This window comes from Ictidomys tridecemlineatus, chromosome 3 (assembly GCF_052094955.1).
Source record: "Ictidomys tridecemlineatus isolate mIctTri1 chromosome 3, mIctTri1.hap1, whole genome shotgun sequence".
In the NCBI taxonomy this organism is placed as follows: Eukaryota; Metazoa; Chordata; class Mammalia; order Rodentia; family Sciuridae; genus Ictidomys; species Ictidomys tridecemlineatus.
The window spans coordinates 81,732,874-81,749,458 of record NC_135479.1 but is presented as its reverse complement, the minus strand read 5'-3'; the positions used below and the strand labels follow the sequence as shown (position 1 = coordinate 81,749,458).

Sequence of the window (16,585 nt, the reverse complement as noted above, 5' to 3'; positions counted from 1 at the left end):
CTTGGAAAGCTGGGAATGGAACCACCATTTGACCCAGTTATTCCCCTTCTCGGTCTATTCCCTAAAGACCTAAAAAGAGCATGCTACAGGGACATTGCTACATTGATGTTCATAGCAGCACAATTCACAATAGCAAGACTGTGGAAGCAACCTAGATGCCCTTCAATAGACGAATGGATAAAAAAAAATGTGGCATTTATACACAATGGAGTATTACTCTGCATTAAAAAATGACAAAATCATAGAATTTGCAGGGAAATGGATGGCATTAGAGCAGATTATGCTAAGTGAAGCTAGCCAATCCCTAAAAAACAAATGCCAAATGTCTTCTTTGATATAAGGAGAGTAACTAAGAACAGAGTAGGGAGGAAGAGCATGAGAAGAAGATTAACATTAAACAGGGATGAGAGGTGGGAGGGAAAGGGAGAGAGAAGGGAAATTGCATGGAAATGGAAGGAGACCCTCAGGGTTATACAAAATTACATACAAGAGGAAGTGAGGGGAAAGGGAAAAATAATACAAGGAGGAGAAATGAATTACAGTAGAGGGGGTAGAGAGAGAAGAGGGGAGGGGAGGGGAGGGGAGGGGGGATAGTAGAGGAGAGGAAAGGCAGCAGAATACAACAGACACACGTATGGCAATATGTAAATCAATGGAAGTGTAACTGATGTGATTCTGCAATCTGTATCCGGGGTAAAAATGGGAATTCATAACCCTCTTGAATCAAAGTGTGAAATATGATATATCAAGAACTATGTAATGTTTTGAACAACCAACAATAAAAAAAATTTAAAAAATAAAATAAGATTTGGGGCAAACACGTGAAGCCCTACCAAGTGCATTCCCACACGGAGCCCTCATGAGGTTCCCAGGGGCATCATCCCACCCAGTTAAAAGATGAGAAAACAGAGGCCCCGCCCCCATGGTAAAGGGCAGCACCAGCACTTGAATAAACATGCATGTACTTCATGTTCCTAATAAATGGAGGCAGCTATGAAAAACTAAATAAATAAAATAAAGTTATTGTGTCCAACTACAACTACAAAAATAAATATTAAAAAAAATGTCAGCAGTCTAGCACCTTTCCCATCCTTTGCTCATAAACTAGCTGCTACTGGGGTCCATGCTGTACTGAGGGGCCCGTCACCAGGAGGGGGCATCATCTCAGGGGGAAGCTGGGGTGCTCCTGCTCCGGCTGCTGCTTCCCTGAGTTGCATGAAGACCTGCAATGTTTGAAGTCCAGGCACCTGATGGGAACAAGGGCTAAGCTCAACAGTGACTCATAGTTACATAACACTAAGTGCCTCATATATGGTATTTCATTTTAGGCTGGGAACCTGAAATAAAAATCCTATATTACAGAAAGATTCAAGGATGGTAGGTTGTTTTGGTTTCTCCTGTATGTCAGGGGCAAGGAAAATTCAAAAAATCCACCTCCCCCCATTGTTTTCCAAAGCCAGGGCCATGGGAATCAGGACAGTCCTGGAAAGTGGTAATTGGCCCATCTCACTGAATTCCTTTCAAAGGAGTGACCGTTCCACAAAATGACTGGGCAGACTAGTGTTGAAGGGCATCTTAGCTGACCTGTTTTCCACAGTGAAGAAAGGAAGCAGGTTTGGGTACCGTACCTGGCTTTTCTTTCTCTAACTTTTTTATTCATGCTTAGAGGAGATCTTGAGGGACTTACTAAGCAGACTGAGGAAGAGGACTCTGCATTCCCATATCATTGGTATGTAACCCTCTCTAAAGCGTCAACAGTCCTTCTCTAACCACTGAGCTTAGTGTCCTACCGGTGCAGACAAGAAACTTCCTGACTGGTGATTATGGCCTTTGTAGTTGATCACTTTCCAAGGGATCCTGGAAATTTCTACCTCAGTCTCAGCAATCCTAGGACTGCATGCCCACTGCAGAGCACTCCTGGCAAAGCCCTCTGAGCCACTTTACCTCCTGCGCAAAACCACCCCCACACCCCCCGCAGCCACTCACATGGAGCTGGACCAACCCCTCGCTCACAAAGCAGTACCACCACAACTCCTAGAATGGGTGCTATGGAGCCTTCTGAATATAAAATTAATGTTTCTTAGGTGTTGCCATGCATCAGAGGCATTTGGGAGGGGAGATTTACCAGATATATTAAGATATCATTGGGCTGGGGTTGTGGCTCAGTGGTAGAGTGCTCACCTAGCATGTGTGAGGCACTGGGTTCGATCCTTAGCACCACGTAAAAATGAAATAAAAATATTGTGTGTCCACCTACAACTAAATATATATATATATATATATATATATATTTAAAGATATCATTCACATGCCATAAAATTCACTATCAAAAGTATAGAATTCCATGGGTTCTAGTTGTGTTGTATTTGGAGCTGGACAACCATCACCTCAATCTATTTCAAAACATTCTCATAACTTCAAAAATAAACCACATACCCGTTAATCAGTCCTCCCTTCTCAGCCCCCATTCTTCTCCAACCTCTGCCACCATCAGCCCCTAACAACTACCAGTCTACTTTCTGTCCTGTTGATTTGCCTGCTCTGGGTATTTCATATAAACAGAATCATAGAATGTGATTTTCTGTGACTGGCTTCTTTCACTTAGCATGGTGTTTTCAAGGTTCATCTGTATTGATGCATCAGTACTTTATCCCCAAATAACATTCCCTTATGTGGATCTACCACACCAGTTATGGACCCGTAGGTTGCTTCCACTGGGAAGCTATTATGAATAATGCTGCTATGAACATTTGTGAGCAACTTTTCGTGGGAACATGTATTTTCATTTTGCTTGGGTAGAACTGTCCATCTGTTTTCTAAAGTCACTGTACTATTTTATATTCCCTTCAGCAACATATGAGTGGTCCAACTTCTTCACATCCTCCTCAACACTTGTTATTGCCCATTTTCGTTACAGTGGGTGTGTGGTGGTGTATGATTGTGGGTTTTTTAAAAATTTGCTCTTTTTAGATATACATGACAGTAGAGTGTATTTTGACGTATTATACATTCATGGAGTATAACTTATTCTAATTAGGATCTTATACTTGCTGTTGAAACATGTTGACGAGTTTCACAGGTCATGTATTCATATATGCACATAGAAAACGTGTGTCTGATTCAATCTACTGTCTTTCCTTTTCCCACCCCACTCCCTTCTCTTTTTTCCTCCTTATCTACTCCAATTCATTGTGGTTTTAGTCTGCATTTTCCTGATAACTAATGAGATGGGCCATCTTTTCACGTGCTTTATTAGCCCTTTGTATGGCTTTTAAGAAGTGTCTATTCAGATTCTTTGCCCATTTTTCAGTCAGGTTGTCTTTTCATTGGTGAAAAGTTTGGATTCTGAATGATTTTTCAACTACACTTCAAAATTCAACCCCAGCAAGGAGAGTTGGATTTCAATTTTATGTTTTCCTCTGGGAACCAAGCCATTCTGGGAGAACTCCAGTCCCTAAATTGTAGTTCTTAATAATCTCTTTATACCCCATATATACCTTCAAGAATCTAATGAAAACTATGATCTCTGCCCCCAGAAAAATGTACACATGTACATTTATCTATTTTTTCATTTAAAATTTAGGGAGTTTCCGGACCTTCTGACATTCAATCATCGCCTTGATTAGGTGTTTTCATGAAACTATAAACCTACTTTCTGATTGGATAATTATCAAATCACTGAATCTGGTTCTAATGGGCAACATAAATTCCCACATTCTTGGTTTCCACAAGGGAAAAAAATGTGTGAATTGTTTGAATTATCAAAATTGCCCTTGAAGAAGGAGATTTTACAAAGGGTTGCTTTAAAGGACTGCCTTCCATCATTCCTCTCAATTTTCCCTTTGATCAAGCCAAGAAATGAGAGCTTTAGTTACCCACGTTTAGGACCTTCTTAGAAAGGGTCCCTCTGCATCACATTCAGCCCACCTTGTAGGAAAACCATCTAGATTCTTTTATCATCGGTTTTGCAGGGCCTCCCTGATGCTCATACACTTAGCCACACATTTACACACCCCAAGGAAATCTGTGCTTCTTTTGACCCCATGGTCTGTTTCAGTCTTGTGGACACCAGAAGACCTTTAATAATAATGTCTCCTCTGCTTTTGCCCTAAGAAGGTCAGAGATGACTTTGCTGCCTACATCTAGGAATGAGACTAGATAACTGGATTGTATTGACAGTGTCATTTCCCCTGTGCCCTGATTGTACTTCCTGTTCTTCTTGATGTATGTCTGTGTGTTATTTCAAACTGTTTCTGGAGCTACCCAAAAAAATTCCCTTTTTGGGGCAGGGGATTGAACTCAGGGGCACTCAACCACTGAGCCACATCCCCAGCCCTATTTTGTATTTTATTTAGAGACAAAGTCTCACTGAGTTGCTTAGTGCCTTGCTTTTGCTGAGACTGGCTTTGAATTCACAACCCTCCTACCTCAGCCTCCTCAGCCACTGGGATTACAGGTGTGTGCCACCATGCCTGGCTAACTAACTCCCCTTTCTAATCTTTGTCCCTCTGCACTTCAGCGGGTCTCATGGTACTCTTCAGTACTTCTAGGTACTGGATTCAAGGGTGTGTTGCATGACTATGAGGAGGGAAGTTTCCCCCCGCCCCCACTCAGCAACACTTTCATAGACCCTCCATGCCAGGCAGCACGCTAAGTGCCTTTCAAATATTAACTAAGTTAATCTTCACAAAACCCAGTGAGGTAGGAATGATTTTTACAGATGAGAAAGCTAAAGAAAGATTAATAAGCTTGCCCAAGCTCACAAGGCCAGTTAGGTGGCAGAGCTAGGATTAGGAACCGGGAGACATCTGCCTGTGGAGTTCACCCTCTGCCTGTCGGCTCAGATAGAGCCAGGGATCTGGGACCCTTCATAGCCACTCCAACATCCTTGTCATGTGGAACAGTGACGCCCACTGCTTCCTAGACCTGTGACCAAAGGAGGCTCCATGGCAAGGTTGTGTCCAGCTCACAACAGGAACTCCACTTCGTCCTCTTCAGCCAGAATCTGCCTAAGAACCCAGACAAGAATTCCTTGGGAATCTAGAGAGGAGGAGGCTCTCAACAAAACCTTGTCTGTAAACACGGAAAAAACAGACTCCTAATCTCTTCATCTCATTTGAGTACCCGGACACTGAGTTTGTAAAATGTGTTAAGAAACTAACTCAAACTTAATTTTGAAACATTTTAATATTTGGCAAATCTTTTTGAAAAATGAAATTGAGAGATTCAATTACAATAAAGTATTCTGACAAATTTTGATCATCAATTAACAACTTTTTAAAAACACAGTATAAACATAAGGAAACATATAATGCCTCATGTTTTAAGTATTTTTGGTGATGTGGAATCTGCCGTTGCTCCTCCTAGTTAAGAACTGGGTGTGAAAATTGGAGAAGTAGAGATTATACCCTACAGATTTTAAGCTGATGCTTGGGACAATCTGAAAAATTAGAAATTCCCTCAGACCAATCCACACAGGTACAGTCTTCCAAGCCCTTTCAGAAATATATTTTCAGTAAACCCTCAACCCCATCAGCTATTATTCCCATTTTACAGGTAAGTACAATGAGGCCCAGAATGGTAGTAGTTTTCATGCACCATTTGCCTTATGTCTATTGAAACTGAGCAACCCCCTGAGAGACAGAAATGGATGAGGACAGTACAGTACGGCTAGTGCTTTGAGAGGAGCATGCACAGGTCATGAGAGCAAGGTGGAGAAACTCGCCTGGCCTCTGACCAGGGGATGTGGGAAAGCTTTGCCAAGCAAGAAAAAGGAGCCAAGTGAACAGGGTGTTTGGAGGGTAAGGTGACAGGGTGTGGGGAGAGGCAGTCCAAAGGACCGCCTGTCAACAGCATGAAGGAAGCTGAGGAGCACCTGAGGAGGAACACTCACCTGCCTCCTGAGTGCTGGGCTTGTGCGGGTGAAGAGGATCACACCAGGAACCAGGTGATCAGCAAGAAGCTTGGTTCCCTGCCAAGTTCTTTGCTATTCCCCCTTCACACTTTTCCAGCCAGACTCAGTATACACATGGCAAAGATCCTACCCTCAAGGAGTTTAAGTCACAAATGCATTTCAGAAAACTGAGAGTACTGTGGAGAAAATAACAGGGCAGCTAGCTAAAGAATAGAAGTAGGTTTGGGGAGCAGCAGTTGGGGAAGGTTTGCTCAAGAGGAGACGTTAGCTCACAGGCGGGGTGTGGAGAGAGAAAAAACTTCCAGGTAAAGAGCAGGTGAAAGACCTGAACATATTAGGCTTGCTGTCTGAAGAAACAGGAGGCTGGTGTAGGGGAGCACATTGGAGGGGATGCAGGGAGTGATGTAAGGGGGTCCGGTTTATTGAGGCCCTGTACACCATAATTTGAATAAATTCTGAGTCCAAAGAAGCCTTGGGTTTCCAGGGAGTGCTGTAGCAGGACCAATGTTTCATTTATATTCCTAAAGGATAGCGCTAGGGGCTCTGGGAAGAATGAATTACTGGGGTCAGGTGTTAGAGCAACACCAGTTAGGAGGCTTCTGCCAGAATCTAGGCAAGAGCAGGGAGTAGTTGGGGTCAGGGTCATGACAGTGGAAGAGGGAAATGGTGGGATCTGAAATATATTTGGAGACAGAGTCAACAGGCGCTCCCAATAAATTGGATTTAGAGATGCTGGTAAAGAAGGAATTATGGATAACTTGTAGGAACTGGAAAACTTGAGGCTATGTCCTCAGGTAGAATTTGAGCAAAGAGAGTCCAGAGCTCTTTGGGCAAGATGTAAATATATGGTACTTGTGAGACATCCAAGAGAAGATATTTCTTTTAAGTGGGTAGCTATGAGGGCAGCTCTGAGGAGAGACCAAGATTAGTCATGAATGTTGGGGTCACTGGCCTATAGATGGTACTAAGAACTTAGAATAAAGTGGAAAATCTAGAGAAGAGTATGGTGAGTGAGCAAACCCCTATCAAAGCCCTAGGGGGTCCTCTGACATTCAGGCTAGAAAAGGAAAAGGCAGAGAAGTAGAGCTAGTTGGGAGTGGCCAGGGAGGGAAAGGGGTCAGAGCACCGGGTGGTATAGAAGCCAGCAGAGGCCATGGTGTGGAATGATGCTCACACTCATTAGGTCACCAGTGACTGAAGGGTAAGAAGGTAGCTTCATGGTTGGCATGGACATGAGTTGGAGAGGATTGAGGAGAATGGAGAAGAAGTGGACAGTCACTGAGACAGTCTGCAAGAAGAGGAGCAAATCTTCAGAGTAGCACATGTAATGGAGGTTTTTAGTTTTGTTTTTAAAGGGAGGAAACATACCAGGATTGCAGTCTGATGGGAAAGATTCACTGGAGAGGGGAGAATGGCAGGAGCTATGCCCTTCAAACCGGCAAGGACACCACACTTTCCCTTCTCCTCATCCCTGACTGTAAGTTCCTGTGCTCGATGGAAGTTCCTGTGATCCTCAACTGTTGGCCTCTTTGGGGGCCCTCCCCTGAACCTGCTCTTCTCTCTCCGTGCCCTCCTTGGTGGTTCCTATCAACCCTCAAGGTTTCAGATGCTCCTGTGTTGACATCCAGGCCTCTGCCTCTCACCTGAACCTTTCCTCAGCCTGTAGATGCTGAATGTTCCCACTGGCTGTCCCAGGGAGCTCCACTCAGCAGAGGCAACCCCTGCCCCTGCACCGACCTCTCTTCTGTTTCAGGGTGGAGCAAGAAGCTTGGTTCCCTGCCAAGGTCTTTGCTATTCTCCCTTCACACTTTTTCAGCCAGACTCAGTATACACATGGCAAAGTGATCTATTGATCCAGATTCAGTGACTCTGTAACCACTGTGTATTAGTGAGCTTTTTCTCCCTGTGACCAAAATACCTGGCAAGAATAATTTAGAGGAAGAAAAGTTTATTTTGGCTCATGGTTTCAGAGTTCAGTCCATGGTCGGCCAACTCCATTGCCCTGGGCCTAAGGTGAGATTGCACATCATGATGTAAGGTGATGACAGCCAGGAGGCAGAGAGAACAGTCACAGCATAGGTGCCAGGGACAAATATAAACCCCAAATACACATTCCCCTATGACCTTCTTCTTCCAGTCATGCCCCACCTGCCAATACATACCATCCAATACAGTAGTCCTTCCAATTATTGTGTGTGTGTGTATTTTCTGATGCTATAGAACACAAAAGACTAGTCTTATTTTCTTCCGAATTACTGATCCATCAGCTAGATCAGCCCACTGATTATAGTTCTCATAATCTAAGCATTTCACCTACTGCTATACTGTCTATTGAGTTTTGGGGACACCTCATATTCAAATAATAACCATGCTTCTACCACACACTCCCCTTAAGGGAAGTTCCTCGAGCTACTTTATTTTTAAAAATGTATCATGAAATCTTTATTTTAATTAGTGCACAGCTATTCACATTGAAGTTAGCAAGAAAAAAGTCACTTTATGATAATAAATATTCATATGAGAGAAAGTCTGCAAAGTGATTTATTCTCACAGTTATTGCTGAAAGTTCTTCAAACAAACCAGTGCAGTAAAAGTGTCTAAGAGAAGCACCAATTTTTCAGGTTTCTTTACCACTGCTTTAGTAAGCATCATCTTGATAATGTTCATGTTTTTAAACTGCTCCTTCAGATGACAGTAACTCTTTGATGTTTACTTTTACTTCCAAGTTTGTGATCTTATAAGTGGCTACATTAGGGTTGTGAACTGTCTCACTGTCTTTTCACTCTCTCTTTTCAACTCTTCAATGTGGGCATCTAGGCGTTCCAGAATATGATGAGACCTCAGTTCCTCCTCTTCCAAAAACCTGGTAGCTATGGAACCCAGTGGAGACACAGGTATGGAACACTAGGAGAGGACAAATTGTGATATGTATGAGTACATAGCAACTTACATTCCTAAAATGCACGATTCATGATATTTTCTAACAATATTAAAAAGTAATTTCCCCTGAAAAGATATTTGTTTTCATTCTAATGACAAAAGCACTAAAAGTAAAAATTGGTAAGTTTTACAAAAATTAACACAGATCCCTCCCTTCTAACTCAAGTTGTATCAGTGTAAAATATGAAATAAATAGAATAAATTACTGGCCACTGGTCTGAAGAATAAATCAATTTCGACTTATATACCCTTCTATTCCCCAGAAGAGAATATAGTTAATGTCTACTATTTCGAACTCACTTTAAAATTCTGAATGCTATTTTCACTTTAAAGTAACAAAAATATGCCAGTTGAAATCAATATTTTACCCCACCCCTAAAATTCTACTCCACAGTCCTTTATATGAAGCTCATGATTCTAGCAATATTTCAGAGTTCAGATTTTAGAAAGGTAATACAGGAAATATGCCATATGCAGTCCACCCTCATTTGCAGTAGTTATGTTCTATGAAATCACCCTGAACAAGGATTAGTGAACACAGAACCACTGCCCCTGGAATAAAAAACATACACCCCTCACAGAGATCACGATCCTAAACTCTAGAAACCACTCAGCCTGGTAGATTCTATATAGTCTCTACTTATGAAAGAGAAACAAGGCTTGGAGGTATTAAATGACTCTCCCAAGTTGCCCCCCCCCACACACTGGTGGAACTGGGACTCAAACCTGTGCAGCTGGCTTCCAGGACTATGCTGTGCTGCCCCACCCCCCACTGCCACCCACTGGCCATCTCTGCCAGAGCACTGAGGCAGGAAGGCCGAGTGCTGCCTTGTGCGACCTCAGCTGGGAACGTGAAGTCAATGACTCCAACTTCTCACCACTGTGCATGTCCACAGATGACTGTGGAAGTGCCACAACAGAGTGTAGAGAGAAGGCAAACACACCATCTTTGATGGGTACCTGCCACAGTCTAAGGTTATGTCCCACGACTAAATAGATTGATATTTCTAAAACGAAATGCATGGATACTCACACTAATATAGAATAAACAGTCTACGCAGATCCCATTTAAGTCAGGGAAGTCTTTGGTATCAAGTTTTGCTGCCAAACTTAGGGCTTTTTGGATTTCATGATTACACATAAGGGAAATGTGGACTTAAAGAAAACCTTTCCCCAGATTTATCGCAACCCTGCAAAGTCAAAAAACTCAACTTTTACATGTATACAATCATAAGGTGGTGGGGAAAGAAGAACCCAAGGCACAGGCTTCTGTGCAGTCTGCACAGCAGGGGAGGGAATAAGGGGACAGATCAAAGGCAGCCTCTGCCACCAGGGCCCTTGCACAGTGCCCACACCACCCTCTGCACACTTGAGATGCACAACCTTCCTCCACCGCTGCCCACCCACCCCTTTCCTACAGCTCCTCTTCCCTTCTTCACTGCCTGTGCTGCAGGATTGTGGGGATGCTCACAGACGCTTCTAGAAACAACCATTCCAGTACAGAACTGGCCCTCTCTGAAAAAGACAGGAAGGGAGTTTCTAATTTGGGTTAAAAATGAATGAATACCTATAATTAATATTTCAGAACTGGGATATATTCTGAAAAGTAATCTTGGCTGAATGTCTTCACAAGCAAAACTCTAAGAAATACATGAACATAGAAAAGGGTAGTTATGATAGAGAATCTGTAAGAAAAACAATCATCCTCTTCACCTTTAAAATAAAATTGAAATCAAACTAAATAAACTAATGAGCTAGTAACATCAGAAAGTTTCCATACCGAAGATATAAATTCTTCTTGGTCATTCAGACTGTCAGATGTAGTGTCAGAAAAATTGGCATTATTCGCATCTAGCACTGAACAGTTAGTCTGACACAGAAAGTAAGAAGGCAAAGAAACTGCAGAGCTGCAGGGGCTGACTTGAGGACTCAAAGGGGTGAGGACCCTGGGCATGGGGTCCACACCATCCGATGCTTTTCCTCTCACAGGGTGGAAACCTGTTTTGTAGTGCTCAGTCTTTATTCCATCAGGTCTGTGCTGGCCAAGGGCTGGCCTGGAGAGCAGATTAGAAAACAAAACAAATGAAAAACTGTTCCAACTCTTCTTTTTCCAACAGAAATGCTGCAGAAAGTTCACTTAGACACAAACAAAGAAGCCAATCAGTAAGGCTCTAATAGTTTACCAAAGGAGCAGCCTATTCAGACAGGTGCCTTTTTACTCATTCAGAGCCCAAATACCCAACCCCTAACTCCAGGCCATGGCCTTCACCTACTTTTTATACAAGGGCCAGGAAGACAAACAAGCTGTAGAGTATCCTAGAGTGGTTCCCGCTAGGATAGGGGAAGTAGGATGGGGTGAGGGTGTCAACAAAGGCTTTTGTTAGGGAAACACATAAGCCATATTGTACGAGCTGAAGCCAGGCAGCTTGTCCTTGAATGCTGATTCCTTATGGTAACAGCCTAAAATTAATTGATCAAAAACAGAAAGGAAGTTTTTATAAAATGCCAAGTTCTGCTTCTTATAGGACAGGTGGAGTGAGGGGGCTGGAGGTAGCATGAAAAGGCTCAAGGGAGTAAACCTGAAGACTTTCCAGAGAGCAGAAAACTAAAGCTCTCATGAAAGTGCCATACAACTTCCCCTCCATTTTTTAACCTGACTGTGGCTTTGCTTGTGCTTTAGAATTAAACACAGAGCCCTTTGATTTAATTTCTCTAAGTCATAAATTCTCAAAGAAATGAGAATTATATTTCCATGATACACATTTAAAATAATCTTTTAAGGAACTTTACTTAAACTCTGTATTCCTGAACTCAGTCGTTCTGCAGAGTGTCGGCTTAAAGATATTGTCTTTTTTTTGGCATATCTGAGTAGCGATCTCCAGTTGAGATTTGGTATCCATCAAATCTTTCTGTAGTTGTTGATTTTCAGACACTAATTTATTTAATGCCTCAATATAATTCTCCTGAAGGTCTGTTAGTGAAATCTCTTTTGCCTAATAAAAAAGAATACTAAAGTCACTTAATTTGTACAAGAATATTTGTGACCTATGTCACTGCTGGCTGAAAAATAAAATTTTTTGTTGTTGTAACTAGTTAAGTTGTGGCTTTCTTCAGAAAAATTAAAGGTTTGTCTTTAGTTAAGACTAACGAGAAAAAGCATTCTGTTTCTTAGAGTAAATGGGAGTGGAAAGAAAGAGTACAATGGGATTCCTCATGTGACAGGAATATCAGAGGAGCTGGGGAAAGGATGGAAACAGGATGCAGGAAAGCTGTGAGAGCCAAAAACAGTGATGAAAAAAGTAAATAACAGCAGCCATCTTGTTCTGCAAGAAGGAAAAGTCTGCACAGCCCCATTACACCTAGGGAAGAAAATCTACAGACCTAGTTCAAGGAAAGGAATTTAAATATAAGGTACTAAGAATTCTACAAGGACAAATTTTGAGCAAATATTCTCACATCCTCCATATCTTTACTTAACTAGCATCTAGGTTTGTACTCTTGGACAGGACAAGGCAGGATGTGAGAATGGTGGGAAAATAGTAGCACTTGATCATAAGTTTTCTCTCTCTTCACTTCTATACGTTTCTTGGTAATACAGAACAATACAAACAATACAAATGTTGTTTTCTAAGAACAACATTTTAATTAGCATTTTGCAAAATTATAGTGATCTTTGAAGAAAATCATTACTAATGATGATTATACCTTGTTCTTTATTTTTTAAATAGTTTTTGAGTTGTAGATGGACACAATACCTGTATTTATTTGTTTTTATTTTTATATGGTGCTGGGGATTGAACCCAGTGCCTCATACATGCTAGGTAAGTATTCTACCACTGAGCCATAACCCTGGCCCTACACCTTGGTCTTTTCTATAAAAGATTTTCTGAAATTACCTAACAGAAACATAAACTTTAAGATATATCTATAACTACCTCTGTTCCAGTGACAATGAGCTACGAGATCTTTCAACAAGTTTTTCATGCAGGATAAAATCTTAGAGAAGAATATTTTCAGGACAGAGAAGCTAAACTGCAAACTACTGCCAATTTTTAAAAACATGGAAATATTTTACTAGCTGCTATTTTTTAAGGATAATTAGAACTGAGAATGGAGTTGCATGCCTGTGATCGCAGCCACTTGGGAGACTGAGGCAAGATCAAAAGTTTAAGACCAGTCTCAGCAACTTAGCAAGATGCTCTCAAAACTTTAAAAATATAAAAATAAAAAGGACTAAGGATATAACTCATATTGCTCAGTGGTAAATGTGCCCCTGGGTTTCAAAAGATAATAATGATAATGAGATAATTTATTAGATGTTTTTAGCCCAAACATTCATCTGTAAAATTAATTCTGCCTTCTTACAAGTTGAAATACAAAAGGGGACTTTGTAACAATTATTTCTAAGGGCATTTATAACATGTTTATACTGTGTAACTTCAAAACTAAACAAAGCTTAAACTGCTGACAGGATTTTAACACCCAGAGTTTGATGTCAGATATCATTAAGCATACTTTAAAAAAAAAAAAAAAGATAAAACTTGTCTTTTCCTGACACCTTTCATAAATTTCTCAGTTATTACTTTATTAAAAACAAATATAGATAAATGAATGTGAAAGGTAATATAAAAACAGAGTAGCAAGCACGCACCTAACTACAAAGAAAAAACAAGTATGACCAGTTAAGTGGAGGCATCAGGAAAAATTCAGCTGAACAGAATCTCTGGTCAAAGTCTGACTCGAGTTCTCATTAGTGTTCTCAACTCTTAAATTTGAAAGTAAGGTGTAAGTATAACCTTATCCTTTGTAAGGTATACTTATACCTTATGACTGTATAAGATAAGGTACTCTCAATCAAATACTGCCAACATCTGAGTCTTTTGAGGATTCTGTAGTGTAAATCAGATTCATTCCTGGATTTCTTTATGACTAGCTTAGTATTGACTTTATCAGGGCATCCAACATCATAAACTACCCATCCACTCAGCCAGTCACCTGACAAAACGTTTAGCTATTGTCTCTTCTATTTCTCCCATCCTTGTGTGTGTGTTCTTTAAAAAAAACAAAAGCAAAAAAACCCACAAACTTTTCATTACAGTATTAGAGATTTGAGAAGGAAACAAGATTTAAATGAATGTTTTCATCTGCTGTCTTAAATGACAGCATAATATTTTATAGTATAGACAGCCACAAACTAATCATTTAAATAAATACTTCTGGTAGATTTTGAAATTCTGGATATTGCACACAACACTGACATGACCATTTTGCACATGTGCTCCTACAGGATGGGTTCTTTGGGGATACAAATTGATAACACACTGAAAAGCAATTCAGCAATGACTATGAAAATCAGAAATGCACATGACCCAGAAGTTTAGAGACTATGAATACTTATAAGCTTGCCAGCCATTGCTAAATTGTCCTTCTGAACGGCCATATCAATTCTCTTTTTCATTAACAGTGCACAAGAAAGCCTATTTCCCTATATATTTGCTAACGGTGACTATAGTTTTTAAAAATCACCATAAAGCCAATTACCAAAGAAATATTTTTTTTATTCTTATTAGGTAGGTTGAAAAGTTCTCCTTGTTCACTTGATATTTATATTGTTTCCATGAATTATCTGTTTATATCAATTTGCCAATTTTTCTATTTGATTATCTTTTTCTTATTACCCTTGTAGGAAACTCTCATATATTAATGTTTTATCTTAACCTTTCATCTATTTACAGATTTTTTTCTACTAGCCTTTTTATGGAATCTTTTTGTCATCTAAAAATTTTATTTTATTTTTTTGGTGGCACTAAGGATTGAACCCAGGGCCTCACACATAATGAAGCAGGCCTTTTACCACTGAGCTGTTCCCAACCCCAAAATTTTACATTTTTATGTTTTAAAATCCTTTGTGACTTCCTGATGCTTAGAGAATTTTACCATATGAAAGACCATAAAAAATAATCCCCCATTTTTCTAGTTGAAATAAAGTATTCTTCTAGCTTTTTTTACTTTTTTCCATCTTAGCCTCCTGATTGTGAAATTAGCAATACTTGGGAGCAAACGGGGAGCACTGTGGAAGCCTGATACTCTGTAGAAATTCTTTTTTTTTTTTTTTGTATTTCCACAATCTGTGGATATCTGACCTACATCAAAGAAAAGATGGATCAGAACAGAGGTATAATTTTGAAAAGTATAGAAATTTGTAACAATATAGTTAAAAGAGCATCACACTGTTTATAACTCACTATTGCTAATGGTGTGCTCTGGGGTTTCACAGAAGATTTTATGCATTTTTTATACTCCGTACCAAATTCTTCTGATGTCTTAAAGACTCCTATTATAGTCATCCCTGTATTCTTCACAGCACCTACTAAAATATTTTAAGCATAAAAGATTCTAAAACATTTGATTAAATGAATTATGTCTTATAGAAAGTAATTAAAACTAAATTGCTTGAAAGATGATATACTTTGTAATGAAAAGATATTGTGAACATAATAAATAAATAATAAAATCATCATTTAGCATTTATTGTATATTTACTCAATGCCAAGTACTATGCCAAGTCCTTTATATACTTATTCCCTACTAAGAACACAGGCTGTACATCATCACATACATGTTATAAAATATGCCTTCCTACTGCTGGAGTGGAAAGTCACATTTTGTTCACTTCCATCACTGTTTTCATCTTATTTTAAAAAATTTCTGAAGGAGCATCCACTAGTTTAATCTTAACTTATTCTTTATACCATCAGCATTTATAAAGTGATTTTTAAAGGCTTTAAAAAAAAAGAAAAACTTCTATTTTTTACCTCATGTAAACCCAATTCCAACTTCATCACCATTTCAGAAAGTTGACGATTTTCTAACTTTAATGATTCCACCTGATTCAAAATCTCCTGACAAAGGAAAAAAAAAATGTGTGTATGTGTATATATTTATATAAACACACATATATAATCAAATGCATTATACAAAATTTTGCACATGTCATTTTTACCATGCTAAGTTGCATTCTTTGATCATATACACATATCCATGCAATATGAACAAGCACACATGCTTTTCAAAAGGATGTGTTGAAGGCATTTACTGGGTGAATTAACATATATGTGATTATCATTCCATGAAGATGAACAAGGTATAAAGCAGCAAAGCTTCAGTTCACAGGCCAATCTCTAACCACTTTCCTGCATTAGTCTTCTCCAACTTGACTTCCACCTCCAACATCACATCCAATTGCGCTTCTTTAACAACATACTAACTGGTTTTCAATCCTAACTCTCCTAGTTTTTCTGCTTGACTATTCCTCTTGAAAAGATCCGTGCCTTCTTTGGCTTCCTTCTTCCTTACCAAAAACTATCTGGTAGCTTTCTCAATGCTACAATTTTTTTTTAAGCTCCGTTTCAATATCATTTTTACTTTAAGTAATAAGTATCCTAAGATTGGTACAAGTCACTGTCCTATATATTCTATGCTTTTTCATTATAATCTCTAAGATTCTCAGAAGTTTTTAAACATCAGCTTCATGTAAGGAAGAACTACCATAGCTAACCCAGATTTTAACCTTGAACTCTAGGTTTTCTGTGGCATTGATTATTAGACATTTTCACAAAAAATCCAGCCTTTCTCTCAAATTCAACAAGCCAAATCAATTGCCTCCACCAACTGCCCTACTAAGTATACTGCTCACACAAATACATTGTCCTTATCCAAATTTTCATTATA

The 16,585-nt window shown here is 39.6% G+C and overlaps 1 protein-coding gene across 16 annotated transcripts in view; it reads right to left on the bottom strand.

Annotated features, from left to right (window-relative positions):
• Nucleotides 1-8,437: 8,437 nt before the first annotated feature.
• Cep63 (centrosomal protein 63) overlaps nt 8,438-16,585 on the bottom strand; it is a 54,962-nt gene continuing 46,814 nt past the window's right edge. For 11 of the 16 annotated variants that reach the window (XM_078043344.1, XM_078043346.1, XM_040269819.2 and 8 more), the window contains 4 exons: nt 15,670-15,756; nt 11,645-11,847; nt 10,635-10,908; nt 8,438-8,818 (listed from right to left, as the gene is read on the bottom strand). In XM_078043344.1, the coding sequence (XP_077899470.1) occupies nt 8,660-8,818; nt 10,635-10,908; nt 11,645-11,847; nt 15,670-15,756 (723 nt within the window). In that variant the 3' untranslated portion in view covers nt 8,438-8,659. Of the gene's footprint in view, nt 8,819-10,634; nt 10,909-11,644; nt 11,848-15,099; nt 15,225-15,669; nt 15,757-16,585 lie in introns of those variants that run through there. The other 5 variants (XM_078043347.1, XM_021727562.3, XM_078043351.1 and 2 more) reach the window with 3 other exon arrangements.